This window comes from Lathamus discolor, chromosome W, assembly GCF_037157495.1.
Source record: "Lathamus discolor isolate bLatDis1 chromosome W, bLatDis1.hap1, whole genome shotgun sequence".
In the NCBI taxonomy this organism is placed as follows: domain Eukaryota; kingdom Metazoa; phylum Chordata; class Aves; order Psittaciformes; family Psittacidae; genus Lathamus; species Lathamus discolor.
Window position 1 is genome coordinate 35788753 of NC_088908.1, and position 20699 is coordinate 35809451.

At 44.7% G+C, this 20699-nt stretch overlaps 2 protein-coding genes across 16 annotated transcripts in view; one reads left to right on the forward strand and one right to left on the reverse strand.

Moving 5' to 3' along the window:
- The window catches only part of LOC136004256 (transcription initiation factor TFIID subunit 4-like), a 252580-nt gene extending 243312 nt beyond the window's left edge, over positions 1–9268 (reverse strand). Inside the window, exons 1-3 of one of the 11 annotated variants that reach the window (XR_010608342.1) lie at positions 8654–9142; positions 7364–7423; positions 5347–6792 (exon numbers count right to left, since the gene is read on the reverse strand). Coding sequence is in view for 1 of the 11 variants with exons in the window: in XM_065660599.1 (XP_065516671.1) it covers positions 1096–2318; positions 9051–9220 (1393 nt within the window). In the remaining 10 variants the exon portion in view is untranslated. Of the gene's footprint in view, positions 1–1095; positions 2319–5346; positions 6793–7348 lie in introns of those variants that run through there. The other 10 variants (XR_010608338.1, XR_010608339.1, XR_010608334.1 and 7 more) reach the window with 10 other exon arrangements.
- Positions 9217–20699, forward strand: part of LOC136004257 (protein LSM14 homolog A-like) — a 37753-nt gene continuing 26270 nt past the window's right edge. For 4 of the 5 annotated variants that reach the window (XM_065660602.1, XM_065660603.1, XM_065660604.1 and 1 more), the window contains exon 1: positions 9218–9614. In XM_065660602.1, coding sequence (XP_065516674.1) covers positions 9494–9614 — 121 coding nt within the window. In that variant the 5' untranslated portion in view covers positions 9218–9493. Of the gene's footprint in view, positions 9615–20699 lie in introns of all 5 variants that reach the window. The other variant, XM_065660606.1, reaches the window with a different exon arrangement.

Genomic DNA, 20699 nt, shown 5'->3' on the forward strand with positions numbered 1-20699 from the left:
TCACAACTTCCCCGGGCAACCCATTCCAGTATCTCACCACCCTTACAGGAAAGAACTTCTTCCTTATATCCAAACTTCCCCTGTTTAACTTTGAACCCATTACCCCTTGTCCTGTAACTATAGTCCCTAATGAAGAGTCCCCCTCCAGCCCCCTTCAGATACTGGAATGCTGCTATGAGGTCTTCATGCAGTCTTCTCTTCTCCAGGTTGAACATCCTCAACTTTTTCAGCCTGTCTTCATATGGGAGGTGCTCCAGTCCCCTGATCATCCTCGTTGCCCTCCTCTAGATTTGTTCCAACAGTTCCATGTCCTTCTTATGTTGAGGACACCAGAACTGTACACAATACTTCAAGTGAGGTCTCACGAGAGCAGAGGGGCAAGACCACCTCCTTCAACCTGCTGTCAGGCTTCTTTTGAAGCAGCCCAGGTTGGCTTTCTGGGCTGTGAGCGCACACTGCCAGCTCATACTCAGTTTCTCATCGACCCCAAGTCCTTCTCCACAGGGCTGCTCTGAATGTCTTCTCTGCCCAGCCTGTAGCTGTGTAGCAGCCTTTAACTTGCTTCAGCAAAGTTAAACATTTTAAAAATTAAAAGTTTTAGATTAAATTATACACATCAGGCCGTATCTTGCCACCTGATTCATAGCAAAAGACACACCTTGAAGAAGAAGAACTTTTCAAGTCTATCAGAAGTCAAGCAGTAAATAGAATCCTTCAAGGCACATATAAAGTTATTCTTCACTAACACCCCAGCTTTTTATCTGGATCACGACTGCTCAGTACACCGTTCCAAAATAACTTACCGTGGCTGCTGTTCTCAGCCCAGGACAGAACAAGTAACTCGCCACACAACAGTCGCAATTACATTGCATTAGCAACCGCCCGTCCCGTACCAATTACGCCCTCATTAACAGCAGCCTGTTTGTCACGCATCGTGCCTCAAACAGGTGCCTCTTTTGTTTTCATCGCGTCGAGCAAACAACTTTGGGGGATAAAAACGTAAAATCAACTTCGGCCAGAAAAAAAAAAAAAAAGAAAAGAAAAAAGAAAGTAAGAAAGAAAAGGTTACCCCGAGTCCCGATACGATTCACTTACCGGGCGGGATGGTGAAACCGGGGGGCAGCTGGATGGTGGTCTGCTGTGGCGGCCTCACGATCAGCTGCGGGGCCACGATCCTGGTGGCAGCGCCCAGCGCCAGACGGGGTGATAGGGCCTGGGGGGCGGCTGAAGGTGCAGCGCCCGCCTTGGCAGCACTAATTGCTAGCTTGGGCGCGGCGGGGTCCGGCAGGGTGCAGTTGGCAGTCGAGCCCTGCCCCGGTGGGGCGGCAGGCGCGGGACTAGCGGAGGTACCGAGTGCGTTTACTGCGGGGAGCGGGTCGTACGTGGGCTTGGTCTGTGCCGTTGCCGCATCGGCTCTGCCGTGGCTGCTGGCTAATGGGACTGCCGCCGGCTGGCCCCAGGCGCCCTCCCTGTTGGGCGCCGCCTTGCCGGGGAGTGACGTGCTGGCGGCGACAGAAGCACTCTCCGCCGCTCCCTCCGGCCCCCCGCCCCCCGCCGAGGTTCCGCTACCCTCCGCGGCCTCATAGCGCTGCAGCTGTTCCGCGCTGTCGGATGGCGGACTGCCGCTGGGGCTCCCCGCGTCCCGGGCAGCAGCGCCAGCAGCCACGTGGTTATTCAAAGACTGGGCAGGGACGCCGGCAGGAGGGGGAGCAGCGGGCTGTGGCGGTGCAAGGGCAGCGAGCGCGCCGGGGTTGTCGCTGCCGCTACTGAGAGCCGCTCCATGTGATTGCTGCACACTACTACTGTTTACACTCACTCCCCTCCCTGCCACCGCCACTGCCGGGGGGAACGGGAGCTGCCCCTGAATAGGGGCTCGGCTCTCCGAGACTCTGGGGCACCCCACCGCCGCCTCCTCTGCCCCGGGAGTGGAAGGGGGCACGGGATGCCCTTGCTGCTGCCGAACGGGGCTGCTGCCCCCTACTAGGCTCCCCTGGTACTGCTGCTGTTGGGACGAGGCGAAAGTCCTGGGCTGAGACGCCTCAACAGAATTTTTTCCGCTGGTCAGCTGCGATTCTAAAGAGCCCACCAGATCACTGACCACCTTCTCATCCACCTCCTCAGTGAAGAGCAGCATCTCTTCCAATGGGTCCGAGAAGCCCGTCGCCATCTTGCGTAGAGCTGAAAACCGGCCACACAGCACGCAAGCGCACCAACCTCTACCGCACGCGAAGCATACTGGGAGGAGCCAGCTTTCTCTTCTTTCCGCTCCTCCTCTCTCCCCTCTTCGCGGCACGAAGAGATCCTTTCTTAAGGAGTGGCTATGGAAGGAAAAGAGCCGATGGGCGTCAGCGAAAGTACAATCGGGTGCGCCTTGGTCGCTGGGGGAAACGACAGTTGCAATAATACAATTTCTAATGTGGATGCGATTAACAGAAGACTTGTAAACAAAAAATAAGATTCTTTACATCATCACAGCAGTTGTTCTAGTCTACTGTATTCCTTCAGCATCCCCACAAGAAATTTGAGGTAGTTAATTTTGATACTAACACTTTTGCTATTGCACTCCTATATACCATTTTCCTATCAGTATGCCTCATGCATTCAGAAATACCATTTGAGAGAAAGATGGTGGCTCTAAATTATAATTACTTTGACTAATGACGAATCAGTTTCTTTCTTAGGACAAAATGGTTGAGACAAATACCTATTTTACATATCAATCCTGCTACAATAATATAAAACTACTACTACTACTCTCCTGGGTTCAGCAGTAGCAGTCACTTTCCTCCTTCTTAGTAGCTGGGGCAGTGCTGTGTTTTTGACTTAGGTCTGAGAACAATGCTGACAACACACCAATGTTTTTAGTTGTTGCTAAGTAATGTTTACTCTGATCAAGGACTTTTTCAGTCTCATGCTCTGCCAGTGAGGAGGGGCATGGAAAGCCAGGAGGAAGCAGAGACAGGACACCTGACCCAAACTAGCCAAAGGGGTATTCCATACCACAGCACGTCATGCCCAGTATATAAACTGGGGGGAGTTACCCAGAAGGTGGAGATTGCTGCTTGGGTCAGGCTGGGTATTGGTTGGTGGGTGGTGAGCAATTGTATTCTCTTCCCTTGTTATTTCCCTTATCATTAATATTATTGGTGGTAGCAGTAGTGGTTTTGTATTATACCTTAGTTACTGGACTGTTCTTATTTCAACCCGTGGGAGTTACATTCTTTCAATTCTCCTTCCCATCTCTCTGGGGGGGGGGGAGGGAGGAAGAAAGGGGGAGTGAGCAAGCGACTGCATGGTTCCGAGTTACCGGCTGGGCTTAAACCATGACAATTGCTGCTAAGGGAAATAACAAGAAAAGATAATATAAAACTAAAAAGGAAAGGGGGTAAAACCCCAATAAACACAAGTGATTGTAATAGGTGAGAACCTAGCTAAGAGTTGATTCCCTCTCATGAGTGAGAGGCATAACAAAATATGCTTTTTGTCACAGTGTATTCAGTAGAGTATATATAGTTATATTCCTTGTGACTGTTGGTAAGAGACAGGAAAATGTAGGTTTGCAGCTGTTCTATGACCTTCATACTTGGCTGCACTGGGGTGCCTGGCCAACGCTCTCAGCGTGGGCAACAGTGACATCATGAGAAACTGCCTGGCCCCATGAGTAGATAATTAGAGATCTGGCATAGAACCAGTTGTTTTTCTAAGGGTATAAAAGCAGGACCCTCTTGTGGCCATTACAGAAGCCTTCACCTATGGGTAGATGCACCACATACTAATTTTCCCAATTACCTGACACTCCTGGCATCGGCTGCAAAGGGACTTCCCAGCTGGATGTGTGAGCCTGGATGATGGTAATTGGTGATATATTTCTTCTTAATCTCTGTTCTCTCTATGCAGTAATGATTTGATGCATTGCTAACTTTCTACAGTACTTATATACCTTCATCTCTGATTTGCTTTATTGCACTTAGTCACTATAGATAAATTTACCTAATTCACATTAGTGTGCTTTTTTAATAAACTCTGCATATTATACAGCTAGTGCATGGTCATTTTGTGGCATACCCTGCATGTCAGCAGAACAGTGATGCAAAATACAATTGCTTACCACCCACCAACCATTAGCCAGTCCAACCCAAGTAGGGATCTTCCCTTCTTGGTAACTCCCCCCAATTTATATACTGGGCATGATGTGCTGTGGTATGGAATACCACTTTGGCTAGTTTGGGTCAGGTGTGCTGTCTCTGCTTCCTCCCAGCTTCTTGTGCCCCTCCTCACTGGCAGATCGTGAGACTAAAAAGTTCTTGATCTGAGTAACCATTATTTAGCAACAACTCAAACACTGGTGTTATCAGCATTGTTCTCAGACTAAAGCCAAAACACAGTACTGCACCAGCTACTAGTAAGGAAAAAAATAGCTGTTACAGCTGAACCCAGGACAAGGGCTCACAGTGTATGAGTGTGCATCTCTTCTCCATTCACAGACTCAATCTTTTAAGTCAGACATTGTATGACTTGTCAAGTCACTAAACTGCTAATAACTGATTTATTACCATCTATTTCCTCTCAATGTAGGTTACATTTTTATTTGGGGTAGTTTTTCCTGATTATCTGTTTATACCTTTAGAAGCAGGTTTATGATGAATCAAAATAAAGTGCTTTTAAAATGCATTAAAAATAGGTTGCACCAGTTAATTAAGTTTACGAGTCTCCTGAAATTAAACCAGTACATATCTCTTAAATAAAGTGGCCAGTAAAAGTACTGAAAGCCCAAAGGTATGGTCAAGATGTATAAGCAGGAGACAGTGCAGTAAGTGACTGTAAAAGCACAGTAGTGCTTATGAAAAACAGTATTAAGTATACACAGAAGATCTATAAGTCAAAACTTTGCTTAGCAAGTAATTATTTTATTCATTTTTCTTCTATAGAACAATATAGCTGAATGAAATTTGGACTTTTAACAAATGTTTCTACCTTGAAATTTAATTAAAATGTATAACTCAATTTGCTATTGCAAAAAAAGTAAAGAATATTTGTGTTGGATAGATTCTGAAATTTTTTCAATTATTTTAAGAGTCCCACATTTTATTAACTTTGGAGAAGGCTCCATGTTTCCTTCACTTACTTGCCCTGATCCTGGACTTGATTTGTATACCACCATCTCCAGAGTTTTTATAATGAAAAGCTAGACATGATTCTGCAACTAGTCCTGTATCTGAAAAAAGTTTTCATATACATTTTTTCTAACACTCTGGCATTAAAGTGGGTGTCTCTATTTAAAAAACAAACAAACAACCCCCCCCCCCCAAAAAACAACAAAAAACCAACCAAACAAAAAGACACACACACAGAAGGAAATTTTATTGCTTTGTGACTTTAGAAGATAAAAAGTAATTTTCCCACCAGAGGGAGAAAATGGGAAGTCATGATTTATACAACATATTGCAAAACTTAAAAAATTACCTACTTTAATTAGTTTTAAATTACACTTGTGGGTGGGTCTTCTCTAAAACATGAATTCATATTTCTTCCCACTCACCTCCTCTTAATTGAGCCATTTTATGTATATAAGCACACAGAATAAAGAAGTATAATAGAATAATTTAATAAAACATGTATACTGATTCACATTGACTCTAAGTTAAGAAATTATGACATACATAATGTATGTAAGCTTGTTGCTAAAGCTGGCTTTGGGCTTGTGCTTCTATGTAGGGAATGAGACTTTTAGTATAGAATCTTGATGAACTTTTGTATTCATTCCTTTATTATAAAAATATTTTTCAAATATTTACATGCTTATAGTAATTCCTATAACATGCAACTCAAATCATGGCTTACAACAGTTTAAAGGTATGTCCATTACTATCTCCAGACCTGGTCTCCATATGGTTTAACACTGCAATGAATTCCTCCCCTTGCCCCCAGGGGTGCACCTGCTCCAAGTGGTGCTCCAGCATGACCTCACGCACAGCTACTGATGCTTCAAGGTGTACCTTCTCCAGTGTGGACTCATCCTTGAGCTGCATCCCTGCAGGTATACCTGCTGTGGCTCAGACATAATGATGGCCATAGATGCTTTGAGATGTGTACTTGCTCTGGCATGGACTCATCTACAGCCACAGGTGTTTCAGGGTGTCCTGCTCCCATGTGGACTCATCCATAGGTCACACAGTCCCTTTGACTAGAGTTCACACTGGAGTTCCAGCCTGTCCAGTAGTACAGCGGTACAAAAACAGCAGCAATGCCCTGGCCATCTGCCAGCCCAGGGTATTGCCACTGCTGTTATCAAAATACTCCCAGGCACAGCAGTCAAATGATAAGAAGGACAGCAAGCAGTGAAAGCAAAAACCAGTCGCTAATGAGCATGACACTAATAAACAGTAAGACAAGCAAGCCCCATGGCAAACATAGCACCCTGTCAGTTAATAGCTAAACAGCAAACACAGCTATAAATTCCATCTAGCACACCCCAATCAGATCTGTCATTATCGCAAACCCTTTGTGTCTTATGTTGGGCAACAAAAAGGACTGTCATGGTGTAATCCCAGCTGGCAACTAAGCACCACATAGGCACTCACTCACCCTCCCACCCCCCAGTAGGATGGGAGAGAGGATTGGTAGGGTAGAAGTGAGAAAACTGATGGGTTGAGATAAAGACAGTTTAATAGGTAAAGCAAAAGCTGAACATATAAGCAAAGTGAAGCAAGGAATTCATTCAGCATTTCCCATCCGCAGGCAGGTGTTCATCCATCTCTAGGAAAGCAGGACTCCATCGCATGTTAATAGTTACTGAGGAAAACAAAATACCATCACACCAAATGACTGACACTGACACACACATACACCCTTCCTTCTTTTTCCACCAGCTTTATATACTGAGCATGACATCACATGGCACAGAATATCCCTTGGGTCAGTTGTGGTCAGCTGTTCCAGCTGCATCCCCTCCCAACACCTTATTCACCCAGCCTGCTCACCGGGGGGTTCTTTCAAAGACACACTTTCAGTGTCTTCAAATATACAATTTAACTATATTAATGTCGTGGTTTAAGTCCAGCCGGCAACCCAGAAGCACAGAGCTGCTCGCTCACTCCCCCCCCCCCCCCCCCAGGGATGGGGAGGAGAATCAAAAGAATGTAACTCCCATGGGTTGAGATAAGAACAGTCCAGTAACTAACATATAACACAAACCACTACTGCTACCACCAATAATAATAATAAGGGAAATAACAAGGGAAGAGAATACAATTGCTCACCACCCACCAACCGATACCCAGCCCAACCCGAGCACTGATCTCACCCTTCCGGGTAACTGCCCCTAATTTATATACTGGGCATGACTTACTGTGGTATGGAATACCTCTTTGGCTAGTTTGGGTCAGGTGTCCTGTCTCTGCTTCCTCCCAGCTTCCCTTCCTCCCTGGCAGAGCATAAGACTCAGAAAGTCCTTGGTCAGAGTAAACATTACTGAGCAGCAACTAAAAACATGGGTGTTATCAGCACTGTTCCCAGGCTGAAAGTCAAAAGCACAGTACTGCCTCAGCTACTAAGAAGAAGAAAAATGACTGCAACTGCTGAACCCAGGACACTTAAGTTTACATTTAATATTAAAATGGTACCTACGAGGTTTAGATAAGGCTTTAAGGTAACTTCTTAAAATGAATTCAAAGAAGTCTTTACATATAGAATTGAAATTCACTTTATGCTATAAAAATATTCTTTCAACAGCTGATTTTAAGCATGAATTAAAACCTGGAAGTTCCACAAACTTGAGAGCACCAAGATGGCTAGAGTATCCAAAGGGTATTCTAGAAACGTGTCTAAATTTAGTTTCATGTACTTCAGTTGCAAGTAACTTTCTTTTATATTTATATATCTTATAGAAATTTAGGAGCTTTCATTTTGAAGTTAATCATCATTGCAAATATTTGACTGCACTCACCTAGACAGGACTTGATGTAAAGCTTTATTTTCAGCTAAGTTACAAATATTGATTTTCAATAGTGGACTCCCACAGACTTGACATAGTCATGTATATCCAGTAATTAACTGCACAACTTTGTTCAAAAAATGTTTCAGTTAGTCCAGGACATGCTAGAAGCACATCACAGCAAAGCTCCCTGAGTACTCAATTTCTCCATGACTTTACAGTCAGTTGAATTTGGGCATAAAGCCTCTGTAAATCTAATATGGCTCCTATTTAGAAACCTGCAGGCTCTTCCAGAAAAATCTGGCTTGTTATTGTGCTTCAAAGCCCTATTCTGAGCAAAATACTTGCTGAATCTTTGCAACATGAGTACCCAGGTGCTGTAACAAAAGCTATTAAGTACCCATTTCCAGAAGTTAAGTTTGTTGCATGCAATTTTCTAGGCTGTACCAAGGCAGTATGTTTTAACAGACAATGCCTCCAACAGGAGGCCTCATTTGTTATCTTTATTTAAGGTGCACAACCTAAAAATAATCTCAAAATCATTATTTTCTGTGTGTTTATTTGTACTAAGAGGGTATTTTTTTCAGGATTAATTCCACACTTTAGTTAAGATTCCATCAACAGTTGCATTACTTAGTGCTGCTTGGCAAGATCCCACTATCTCAAGACTGCCAGCCAAGTAAAATAGAATCGCCCTTGAAATACAAACTAAATAGTTACCGGTATCAAAATTTTTGCATCTCTCTGCATAATTGGATTCTAAATCGCTTATCAATGATCACAAGAACATAGCATTCAATAACAGGCGGCTTAGACCTCTGTGGAAAAAAAAAAAAAAGCCAAAACAAAAAACCAAAACAAACGAAAACCCCAAGTCTCCCAACTTACTTCCACATCCCCGGGTACTCACAGGTTACGGACCAGTGTGAGGTTTCCAAGCTGCGAGCTCTAACTCCTAGCACACCGGCACAAGGAGAAAGAGCCGCAGACCCCGTACGACCCTAGTCCAACACACCACTCACCAACCAGACATAGAAAACGCAACAGAGCACAACCAAACCCAACCACCATAGAAACCATACCCTAAACGCAGAAAGAGAACACACCAAATACTCACGACTGTGAAGCCCAAATGACCACGCCATGATCAGCCCAAATGGCCACGCCACGCCACGCCACGCCACGCCACGCCACGCCACGCCACGCCACGCCACGCCACGCCACGCCACGCCACGCCACGCCCCAGCCGGCAGCTCTCGCGAGATCATTTCCGCTCCCGGTATCCATTTCGCGTCTGGAGTGGAGGGGGTGGCTTTGAGAGGAGATTAGAGTGGTTGCCATGTTGGGAGGTATAGGGTATTTTTGTTGCGAGGTATGTTGAAGGAGTCTGCGCAGGGAAAGCCGTCGCTGGTAGTTCGGTGGACGGAAGGAAGTCTGGAAGTTTGGACTCGAAGCGGCGGGAGTGGAACGCCTGCTACGATTCTGAGGCGGGCTTGATTAGTTTTTTTGTGCTAGGCTTCAAAAGGAAGAGGTCTTGTTCCTAACCAAGGAGCTAGTACCATGAGCGGGGGGGCGCCCTATATCGGGAGCAAGATAAGCCTTATTTCTAAGGCTGAGATCCGCTACGAAGGAATCTTGTACACTATCGACACCGAAAACTCCACTGTGGCGTTGGCCAAGGGTAAGAACCTGGCGGCCCAGCAATGTTTCGGGGAGGGGAGTGGGGCCGCTGGGGGCCCGTCGGGGATCGACCAAGAACTTGAAACTGCGGCGAAGTAGTCCGTGGTGTTGTGCCCATGGGGAGGCCTGTGGGCTGCGAGGGCCTACCAGTAGCTGCGAGAGTCTTGGCAGACCTTTGGTAAGAGCCCACGTACTTTCGGCCAGAGGCCCGTCTTCCCGCCATCTTCCCTGAAGGAGTGTCTGCAGGGGGGCTGGGGCGACCTGCTACGCTTCCTGGCAGGGGTGTAAGTGAGCGAGGGGTTGGGAGCGGTGGCGAGACAGCGCTTCGGAGGCCCCTGCTCCCGCGGCGCGGGCTGTTCCCCTGGTTTGTGGGGTGTGTGTGGCATAAAAGGCTCAGTGGCCGCCGTGGGGCAGTGGCGAAAGGGAGTCAAGAGTATTACCTAGTTAGGGGCTGCTCATAGGATCTTTGAGTAGAGTAAGAATGATGCCCTTCGCGGTGGAAGTGGTCTAGAGTTAATGTGTAAATGGGAGTAGGAGGGGGAACCTGGAAATAGGAATTTTTTGCATCGTAAGAATTTTAGACCTGCAGGGTACGGGGCTGCATATGACTGAACTCATGCATCCTGGGCTAGGAGATAACTGGGGTCTAAAGGGGATCTTGTAAGTATTAGGTCATCAACAAAGAAGGCTGATTGTGAGCTTTTAATTTCAGAGGTAGCTGTATGCCATTGTATAACTCGAAGTTGAGTACAGATGCTGGCATGAGAATGTATTGTCCAGAGAATATGTGTAAGTGCTGTGGTCTAAGTCCAGCCGGTAACTTGGAACCACGCAGCTGCTCACTCACTACCCCCTTTCCTCCCTCCGCTCCCAGAGGGATGGGGAGGAGAAAGAATCTTAACTCCCACAGGTTGAGATAAGAACAGCTCAGTAACTAAGGTATAATACAGAAGTACTGCTACTACCACCGATAATAATAATAAGTGTAACAACAAGGGGAGAGAATATAAAACTAAAAGGGGGAAAAGAAAACAAAACAATAAACACAAGTGATGCCCAATAAAATTGCTCACCACCTGCCAACGGATACTCAGCCCTACCTGAGCAGTGATCTGGGCATTCTAGGTGGCTCCCCCTAGTTTATGTACTGGACATGACGTGTTGTGGTATGGAATAACCCTTTGGCTAGTTTGGGTCAGGTGTCCTCTCAGCTTCCCTTCCTCCCTGGCAGAGCATGAGACTGAAAAAGTCCTTGATCGGACTAAACATTACTTAACACACCGATGTTTTTAGTTGTTCCTATCAGTGCTGTTTCCAGACTAAAGTCAGAAACGCAGCACTGCACCAGCTACTAGGAAGGAGAAAAATAACTGCTACAGTTGGACCCAGGACAGCATGTATAAGGAAGTTAGGAAGATATGTCTACAGAAAAGAGATTCAGACTGGGAAGTAAGAAAAGAGAAGAGGATCTTTGAAACTGGGCATTGAAGGACTTTGCTGTTTCTTGTGCATGATAATGTGCACTCGTTGCAAGTGTATTAGCCATGGCAGTGGTTGTGTAATATTGAGGTAAAAAATTAAGTCAGAACTTTTAATAATTTTTATAATAAATTTTGCAAAACTCAGTGGTATTTTACTTTACACTTGACTCTGCAAAGTCTCTCTAAATAATCTAAATGCATATATGTAAGCAGGGATTTTATCCAGCCATTAGGAAAAGGGGAAAATTGCTCATTGTGTGTACTAAATATTTGGGACTGAGAGTATTCTGAACCTCTGTTCCTGTTTGGTATGATAAGTTTAGCAGTTCAGTATAATGATAATCTTGTATTTTACATAGTAGGTGTTTATAATAGTTGGGTTGTGGAGTTGATACTGTGAGGCAGTTTGTTAGTTTTCATCTCGCTTTGGCCTTTGTGGTAATTCTTGTTTGTGTGCCTTGTCACTGTAAGGCCCTCTTTTTTCCCCTTCTCCTCACTGACAAGTATTATTTAAGAAATCAATTACTTTGGTCTGTAAATTCTTACACTCAAAATGCTCTGAAACACCTTGTAGTTGGTTTGGTCCCAGGCTTGCGTAGTTAATTTGTGGGGCATTTAGCTTTCATGATGTATTTTTTACTTCTGAAGTTGCCTTTAGGTTAAATTATCTTGCTGGTGTTATCTGTTTAAAAACCACAGCTAGTATTTACATGAGAAAGAACAGAGCACTGTTAGAAATTCCAGTTGCATGCTGTGATTGTGAAGCTTTTTACAAAAGCACTTAGGAGAATCTCATCCTTGAGGAACTTGCGATAGCCTTGCCCTAAATTGGACAGTTTTAATGCTGACCAAGCCAATTTTGCATAACTTCTCAAGAGTGGTTAAGTCATATTATGACATATCTACTAAAGTGTACATATGTAAGATAGATCAAACTGAAATTCCAAATTGGATCATCTCTCTTCCTATAGCTCTCATCAGAAATGTAAGTCTTAACCATTAAATCTGCTTTAATAAAACTTGCCTGAGTTAGCTGAAGAATGTGTTTTGTCATAGTGTCATGATCCAGAAGAGAATAAACCAGTATTTCTAGGCCACCTGGAACCAAAAATATTGAGATAAATCTTGAAGCTGATAACAACCAGATCAGACTGTAAAACAGTTCACTGAACAAAATGCTCAACACGAGAGTATTGAAGGTTCTGAATAAATGAAGGTTTAGATCACATGAATGTAGTATGATAGCTTATATGTAAGATGGCAAGTGTGGTTCATTATGGCCAGGTCCTTATGTGAAAAAAAGCAGATATTCCTTTTGAACTGTCTGTAGCTGTGAATATATTGATTGGATAATAGTTATCTCTTCCTGTGGTGAGTCCAGAAGTCATACCAGAACTGTTTACCATGGATCTTTATGACATATGTCAAACTGTCGGCCAGAGACAAGCCCCAAAAGATGACTCAGCATTTTCAGTTGCTCTGCTAGGTAGCTGACTTGAGTGCAGGGTGTTTTATCATTATTTATTTCCTAACTTTTGTGACATAAAGCTCAAAAGTAGAGGTAGAATCTGTTCTTGAAAAACTACAGATTTGCCTAACAGTAGGACTTGTGTGGGCTAAATTGATGTCTGAGTTTAATCTCAAAGTTGTACGAATGGAATTGCTTCATTTAGCTTAAATCTTCTGGGGTTTTAGACAAAAATAATTTTTTGGGTTGTTAATAGGATACTGATTGTAGTCTTTGATACTGAGGGGCAATCTCCTATAGTTCTCTAATCAGCATTTTCATAGAATCATAGAATAGTTAGAGTTAGAAAGGACCTCAAGATCACCTAGTTCCAACCCCCCTGCCATGGGCAGGGACACCTCACACTAAGCCATCCCACCCAACGCTTCATCCAACCTGGCCTTGAACACAGCCAGGGATGGAGCATTCACAACCTCCCTGGGCAACCCATTCCAGTGCCTCACCACCATAACAGTAAAGAATTTCTTCCTTATATCCAATCTAAACCTCTCCTGTTTAAGGTTTAACCCCTTACCCCTTGTCCTGTCACTACAGTCCCTAATGAAGAGTCCCTCCCCAGCATCCTTACAGGCCCCCTTCAGACAATGGAAGGCTGCTATGAGGTCCCCACGCAGCCTTCTCTTCTCCAGGCTGAACAGCCCCAACTTTTTCAGCCTATCTTCATACGGGAGGTGCTCCAGTCCCCTGATCATCCTCATGGTCCTCCTCTGGACTTGTTCCAACAGTTCCATATCCTTTTTATGTTGAGGACACCAGAACTGCACACAATACTCCAGGTGAGGTCTCACAAGAGCAGAGTAGAGGGGCAGGATCACCTCCTTCGACCTGCTGGTCACACTCCTTTTGATGCGGCCCAGGATATGGTTGGCTTTCTGGGCTGCGAGCACACACTGCTGGCGCATGGTCATTTTCTCATTGACCAACGCCCCAAGTCCTTCTCCACTTCTGCTCTGAATCTCTTCTCTGCCCAGTCTGTAGCTGTGCCTGGGATTGCTCTGACCTAGGTGTAGGACCTTGCACTTGTCATGGTTAAACTTCATGAGGTTGGCATCAGCCCACCTTACAAGTGTGTAGAGGTCCCTCTGGATGGCATTCCTTCCCTCCAGCGTATCAACTGAACCACACAGCTTGATGTCATTGGCAGACTTGCTGAGGGCACACTCAGTCCCACTGTCCATGTCGCTGACAAAGATGTTGAACAAGACCAGTCCCAACACTGATCCTTGTGGGACAGAGCTCGTTAGTGGTCTCTGAATGGAGATTGAGCCATCGACTAGAACTCTTTGTGTGCAGCCATCCAGCCAGTTCTTTATCCACTGAGTGGTCCATTTATCAAACTGATGTCTTTCGAATTTAGAGAGAAGGATGTTGTGTGGGACAGTGTCGAACACTTTGCACAAGTCCAGGTAGATGATGTCAACTGCTGTGCCCCTTTCCATCAGTTCCCTAGCCCCATCACAGAAGGTCACCAAATTGGTCAGGCAGGATTTCCCCTTAGTGAAGCCATGCTGTCTGTCACCAAGCACCTTGTTGTTTTTCATGTGCCTTAGCATGCCTTCCAGGAGAATGTGCTCCAAGATTTTGCCAGGCACAGAGGTGAGACTGACTGGTCTGTAATTCCTCGGGTCATCCGTTTTCCCTTTCTTGAAAATGGGGTTATATTTCCCTTTTTTCCAGTTGCTGGGAGCTTCACCTGACTGCCGTGATTTTTCAGATATGGTGGCCAGTGGCTTAGCAACTTCATTTGCCAGCTCCTTCAGGATCCTTTTACTAGCAAATGTTATGGCCTCTCTTGCAAGTTAGAGGAAGATGGCAACTGTTTAAATAACAACATTTTTGCCCTAAGCTGAAGTCTGATAAGGGAAAGCAGCCATTCTTTTGCAAAGTGTTAAAGTGTGTTACTTAAATAACAGGGAGAACGCCTATCTCTATCAGATTACAAATGTTAAGGAAGTTATATAAGTATTTGAGTTTTTTATGTATTATTGGTGTACTGGGTCAGAAAAGGCTTTGTTCTCTGACAGTGGCAGGTAATCTGTAGGCATGTGGGTATAAGAAACAAAATTATTTCTTGTCTCTTTGTTATAATGCATCAGTTTTCACTTACCACCATTTAGGCTTGCATTTGGAACCATTGTCATTAATAATAGATATTAACAAAATAGCTTTCAGTAATTTTAGTAGTTAAATTTCTGGCATTGTTAACCATCTGTGATAGTGTTTGTCATAGTTTTAATGACACATGAAAGAAAACTTCCCTTTCTTTTAGACTTTTATGCAAAATTAATTGGGTAAGAGGCTTGGGAATGTAGGCAGAGAAAGCTAAATTCTTGTGGAGACTTGGGTGTTTCTTATAGTTCAGGGGTGGGAGCAGGAAGGGGAAGGGTTAAATTTGTATCACTTTTATGAAGTTATTTTTCATTTTAGTCAGTTAAATGACATGATCCATCTGTGTCTTGAGGTTTAAGGCACTTGTGCCAAACCAGCCCTGTGCATAGTGTATCACAGCAGAAAAATTCACCTTGTCAAAACCCACTTTGGCTGCTTTGCTTTGATCTGTCTCCTTAACTCACCACCCCTATGAGTAAGGCAGTACAGACTGAATTAATTGTTCTGCAGATATGAGCCTGCCACGAGCTGGCTCCTTTGCATTAATGCTTTTCTTGTAATACGGTGTGCAGGCATCTAGGCATACTTACAGAGAAAGGGTTGTGAGGTTTTGAAGAGGGATGGCAATTAAAATTATTTGTTGTCATAGAAGCGGTAAAATTTTAGTCATCAAGCTTCTCATTGGTGCGTTAGTGGGGAAAAACTAGTTTCTGTGTATGTATGCTACATACAAAGTAAGGCTGGTAAGATTGTGTCAGTGCTGCATACAGAGACTGAGCTATTTACAATAATTCATGTTGTATGGGAAGAGTCTTCTTGCTAGTAGAATGTATAGCTTGGCTTCTGGTTAATGCTATTTTTCTGTGTTATTCATCAGGTAATTATTTCTGTTAACTGATAGTTGTAATGTTTTCCTTGGATGCTATAGTAGTATAATATAGTAATATCCATTAAAATATAGTATAGTAGTAACATTGAAGTCAGTAAAAATCTGATCAGAAATTTGCTTGCAGCACTTTAATATGAAGTTGGTGGAGATATTGCTTGAACATGGGGGGGGGAGGAGGAAGAGAGAACTTATCACCTCGGGAAGAAGGGACAGTTAACAGGTTTAGATTGGATATTAGGAAAAACTTCTTCACAGAAAGGGAGATCAGGTATTGGAACAGGCTCCCCAGGGCAGTGGTGGAGTCCCTGTACCTCAGTGTTCACAAGCTGTGTAGATGAGGCCCTAGATAATATGGTTTAGTGGTGGTCTTGGCTGTCCTGGGGCTGGATTTGATGATCTTAAAGGTCTTTTCCAACCTAGTTGATTCTTTGATTCTACTTGGGCATAATGTCACATATATGAATCCTTTTAGGCTCATAGGTGTTAGTTTCTTTCCAGGTAGCTACTTAATTGTGTATATCTAAACTGACAAAAAAATAAGTTAATGAGTTAGCTTTTAACATGTGTTTTGTTTGTAAGTCCCTAAGCCAGTTTAGCTCATTTAAAACCAATCAACCAATCCCACAAACAAACCCCACCCTCAAAACACACAAAGAAAATGCACATACAGGGGAAAAAAAAACCAACAAACAAAAAACAGCAAACCAACCAACAAAAAAACCCACCACACTTAAATTGACAAGGTAAGATTAAATGGCTTTATCATAGTTCTGATAGGTGTTACAAGACTATATCTTTCACATACTTATTTTAATTTCCTCTCACTCTTCACTGTTTTACTATATATGAACCAATGTACCTTATTCTGGAAGAAGTATGTAGTATGAGGAAATATCCCAAGAGACAGCTGAATAAAGCTCTAAGACTGCTGCTGCTCCAGTACTTTGTGTTTTCATACTCTGACAAGTTAACATTTCTGTGTCCTGGGTTCAGCTATAGCAGTCATTTTGCTCCTTCTTAGTAGCTGGTGCAGTGCTGTGTTTGTGACTTTGAGCCTGGGAACAATGCTGATAACACAGATGTGTTTAGTTGTTGCTATGTAATTTTACTCTGACCAAGGACTTTCTGAGTCTCATACTTTGCCGAGGAGGAGGGGAAGGTAGGAGGAAGCAGAGATAGAACACCTGACCCAAATTAGCCAAAGAGGTATTCCATACCAAACCATGTCATGTTCAGTATATAAATTGAGGGGAGCTACCCGGAAGGCCCAGATTGCTGCTCTGGTTGGGCTGGGTATTGGTCGGAGGGTGGTGAGTGCTTGTATTCTCTTCCCTTGTTACTTCCCTTATCATCATTATTATTATTATTGGTGGTAGCAGTAGTAGTTTTGTACTATACCTTAGTTACTGGACTGTTCATATCTCAACCTGTGGGAGTTACATTCTTTTGATTGTCCTCCCCATCCCTCCAGGAGTGGAAGGAGGAAGAAGGGGGGAGTGAGGGAGAGGCTGCATGGTTTTTGGTTACCAGCTGGGCTTAAACCGTGACAGCTCTTTGTGGGGCACGAAGGGTTGAGATAATGACAGGTCTGACCAGAGTGTGTCTAATCATATTTGTGATAAGCATTCATTGTTTTGGATTAATAGTCACTCATCGCAATGCTGATTTATTAGCTCTCAAAGTTGTTACTCTTGATCTCAGAGTTTCAACATGTCATACCTTATGTTACCTTACACCACCAGCTCCCCCACTAGACTATTTACAGTATCATTTGAGAGTTCTGAAGTTTCTGAATGACCTTTGAGTACCCTTGAGACCTGCCTGCTGACTGTGATGAGGATCACCATGTTGGCACACATACAGAGTGTATTTTACCCATGACCATTTTGTCTGATCTTGACAGTTAAGCAGTCAGGTTTGATTCTTGTCTAGGGTTAGATGATGATATAGGAGGACCAAGAGATTTTTCCCCGAGGCTGGACAGTCATGAGTGGCAGGGTGTGTGGGATAGTATGGGCAAGTATCTAGGCCAGTGGGCCCCTCCAGTGCTTTGGAACTTCATTCCTGAACAAGTGCAAAATCCAGAAGAACTAGTAAAACACTTACACAAGGTGTGTTGTCATCCTGGTCATACTGGAGAGGGACAAATCATAGCAATGTGCTGGGGCTTGGCCTATGCTTACAAAGCCCTGTTCAACACTATCCAGCACCTTCAAAGGAAAAAAAATGTCTCGGGATCTGATGGCAAAGCAGTAGACAATGTCGCTTCTCCAACTCCGAGCACAGCAACTACACCGGCCCCAGTGACAAGTACAGCAGCTATTCAAACCCCCAAGCAGAGCGGCTGCACCAACCCTGACAACAGATACTGCAGCCAATCCAGCTCCAGTGACAGACACTGCAGCAACCCCAGCCGCAGTGATATTCACTGCAGCTGAGCCAAAGGACCAATTTGTGCAAGTATAGGTTGCCCCTGTAAGAAAGGGGTAAAGCAAACAAGAGGCTCAAAGAACAACACATACAGTGAAGGAAGCTGAAGAACCAGTTCACTTACTACAGGGAACAGCATCTGTACAGTTGTTATTACTACATGGGTCCAGAGGAAGAAATGACTTCTAGTCCCCAGACCTTGACGAGGCTACTGAATATGCAAAAATATTTCACCTATCATCCAGGTGAACACATAGTCATCTGGTTGCTCTGATGCTGGGACAATGGGGCCGATGGTCACAAACTAGAAGGTAGGGAAGTCAAGCAGCTGGGATTCTTCCCTAGGGAAGGAGGAATTGACAAAGCAATTGCAAAAGAGAAATGGTCACTCACCCTTGGAGCTGGCTCTTGGCAGCTGTGAAGGAAATGTTTCCCTACAAGGACAATGTTATGAGTCGTTCCTCCAAGTGGGCCATGATAGAGAAAAATATCCCATCTCTAAGGGAATCAGCCATTCTGGAGGTTATCTATTTGTAGGCTGGATGCCAGGAATGAATCTCTAGATCGAGATGAAGTAAATCACAGAATCACAGAATCCCAAGGGTTGGAAGGGACCTAAAAAGATTATCTAGTCCAACCCCCCTGCAAGAGCAGGGTAACCTACAGTACATCACACAGGAACTTGTCCAGGCGGGCCTTGAATATCTCCAGTGTAGGAGACTCCACAACCCCCCTGGGCAACCTGTTCCAGTGCTCTGTCACTCTTACAGTAAAGAAGTTCTTCCTGATGTTAACGTGGAACTTCCTATGTTCCAGTTTACACCCATTGCCCCTTGTCCTATCACTGGATATCACTGAAAAAAGCCTAGCTCCATCATCCTGACACATACCCTTCACATATTTGTAAACATTGATGAGGTCACCCCTCAGTCTCCTCTTTTGCAAGCTAAAGAGACCCAGCTCCCTCAGCCTCTCCTCATAAGGGAGATGTTCCACTCCCTTAATCATCTTTGTGGCTCTGCGCTGGACTCCTTCAAGCAATTCCCTGTCCTTCTTGAACAGAGGGGCCCAGAACTGGACGCAATATTCCAGATGCGGCCTCACCAAGGCTGAGTAGAGGGGGAGGAGAACCTCTCTTGACCTACTAACCACTCCCTTTCTAATGCACCCTAAGATGCCATTTGCCTTCTTGGCCACAAGAGCACATTGCTGGCTCATGGTCATCCTCCTATCCACCAGGACCCCCAGGTCCCTTTCCCCTTCACTACTTTCCAGCAGGTCAACCCCCAACCTGTACTGGTACATGGGGTTGTTCTTCCCCAGATGCAAGACTCTACACTTGCCCTTGTTAAATTTCATCAGGTTCCTCCCCGCCCAACTCTCCAGCCTGTCCAGGTCTCGCTGAATGGCAGCACAGTCCTCTGGTGTGTCAGCCACTCCTCCCAGTTTTGTGTCATCAGCAAACTTGCTGAGGGTGCACTCAGTTCCCTCATCCAGGTCATTGATGAAAATATTAAACAGCACCGGTCCCAGCACCGACCCCTGAGGAACTCCACTAGTCACAGACCTCCAGCTAGATTCTGCGCCATTGACCACAACTCTCTGCCTTCTTCCTTTCAACCAGTTCTCGATCCACCTCACTACTTGATCGTCAAGCCCACACTTCCTCAGCTTATCTATGAGGATGCTGTGGGAGACAGTATCAAATGCCTTACTGAAATCAAGAAAAACCACATCTACCGCTCTACCATCATCCCTCCACCTAGTCACTTCCTCATAGAAGGCTATAAGGTTGGTCATACATGACTTCCCCCTCATAAAACCATGTTGGCTGTTCTTAATGACCCCCTCATCCTTGATATGCCTAGTGATGGAGTCAAGAATAAGTTGTTCCATCATCTTTCCAGGGATGGAGGTAAGGCTGACCGGTCTATAATTACCCGGGTCCTCCTTCTTGCCCTTCTTATAGATTGGTGTGACCTTTGCCATCCGCCAATCCTCAGGCACCTCGCCCATTTCCCACGACTTACCAAAGATGATGGAAAGTGGCCTAGCAATGACCTCCGCCAGCTCCCTCAGCACCCGTGGGTGCATTCCATCCGGACCCATCGATTTACAGATGTCCAGTTTGCATAGCTGATCCCTAACCCAATCCTCATCTACCAAAGCAAACTCCTCCTTTGTCCTGACTCCTTCTGGGGCTATAGAAATCCGGGGCCCTCGGGGAGAGTCTGCAGGAGTAAAGACAGAGGCAAAGAAGGCATTCAGCACCTCTGCCTTCTTTATATCCTCTGTCTCCAGGGTACCCACTTCGTTCAGCAGTGGGCCTATATTGCCTCTTGTTTTAGTTTTATTTGCTATGTATTTGAAGAAGCCCTTTCTATTGTCTTTAACCCGACTAGCAAGATTGAGTTCCAAGGAGGCCTTAGCTGTCCTAATTGCCTCCCTACATCCTCTAACAACTGTCCTATATTCCTCCCAAGCGGCCAGCCCCTCCTTCCATAATCCATAGATTCTCCTTTTCCACTTGAGTTTGCCCAGCAGCTCCTTGTTTAACCACGCCGGTCTCCTAGATCCCTTACTTGACTTCCTACTCATTGGGACGCTCCGATCCTGAGCTTGGAAGAAGCGGTCCTTGAATGCTAACCA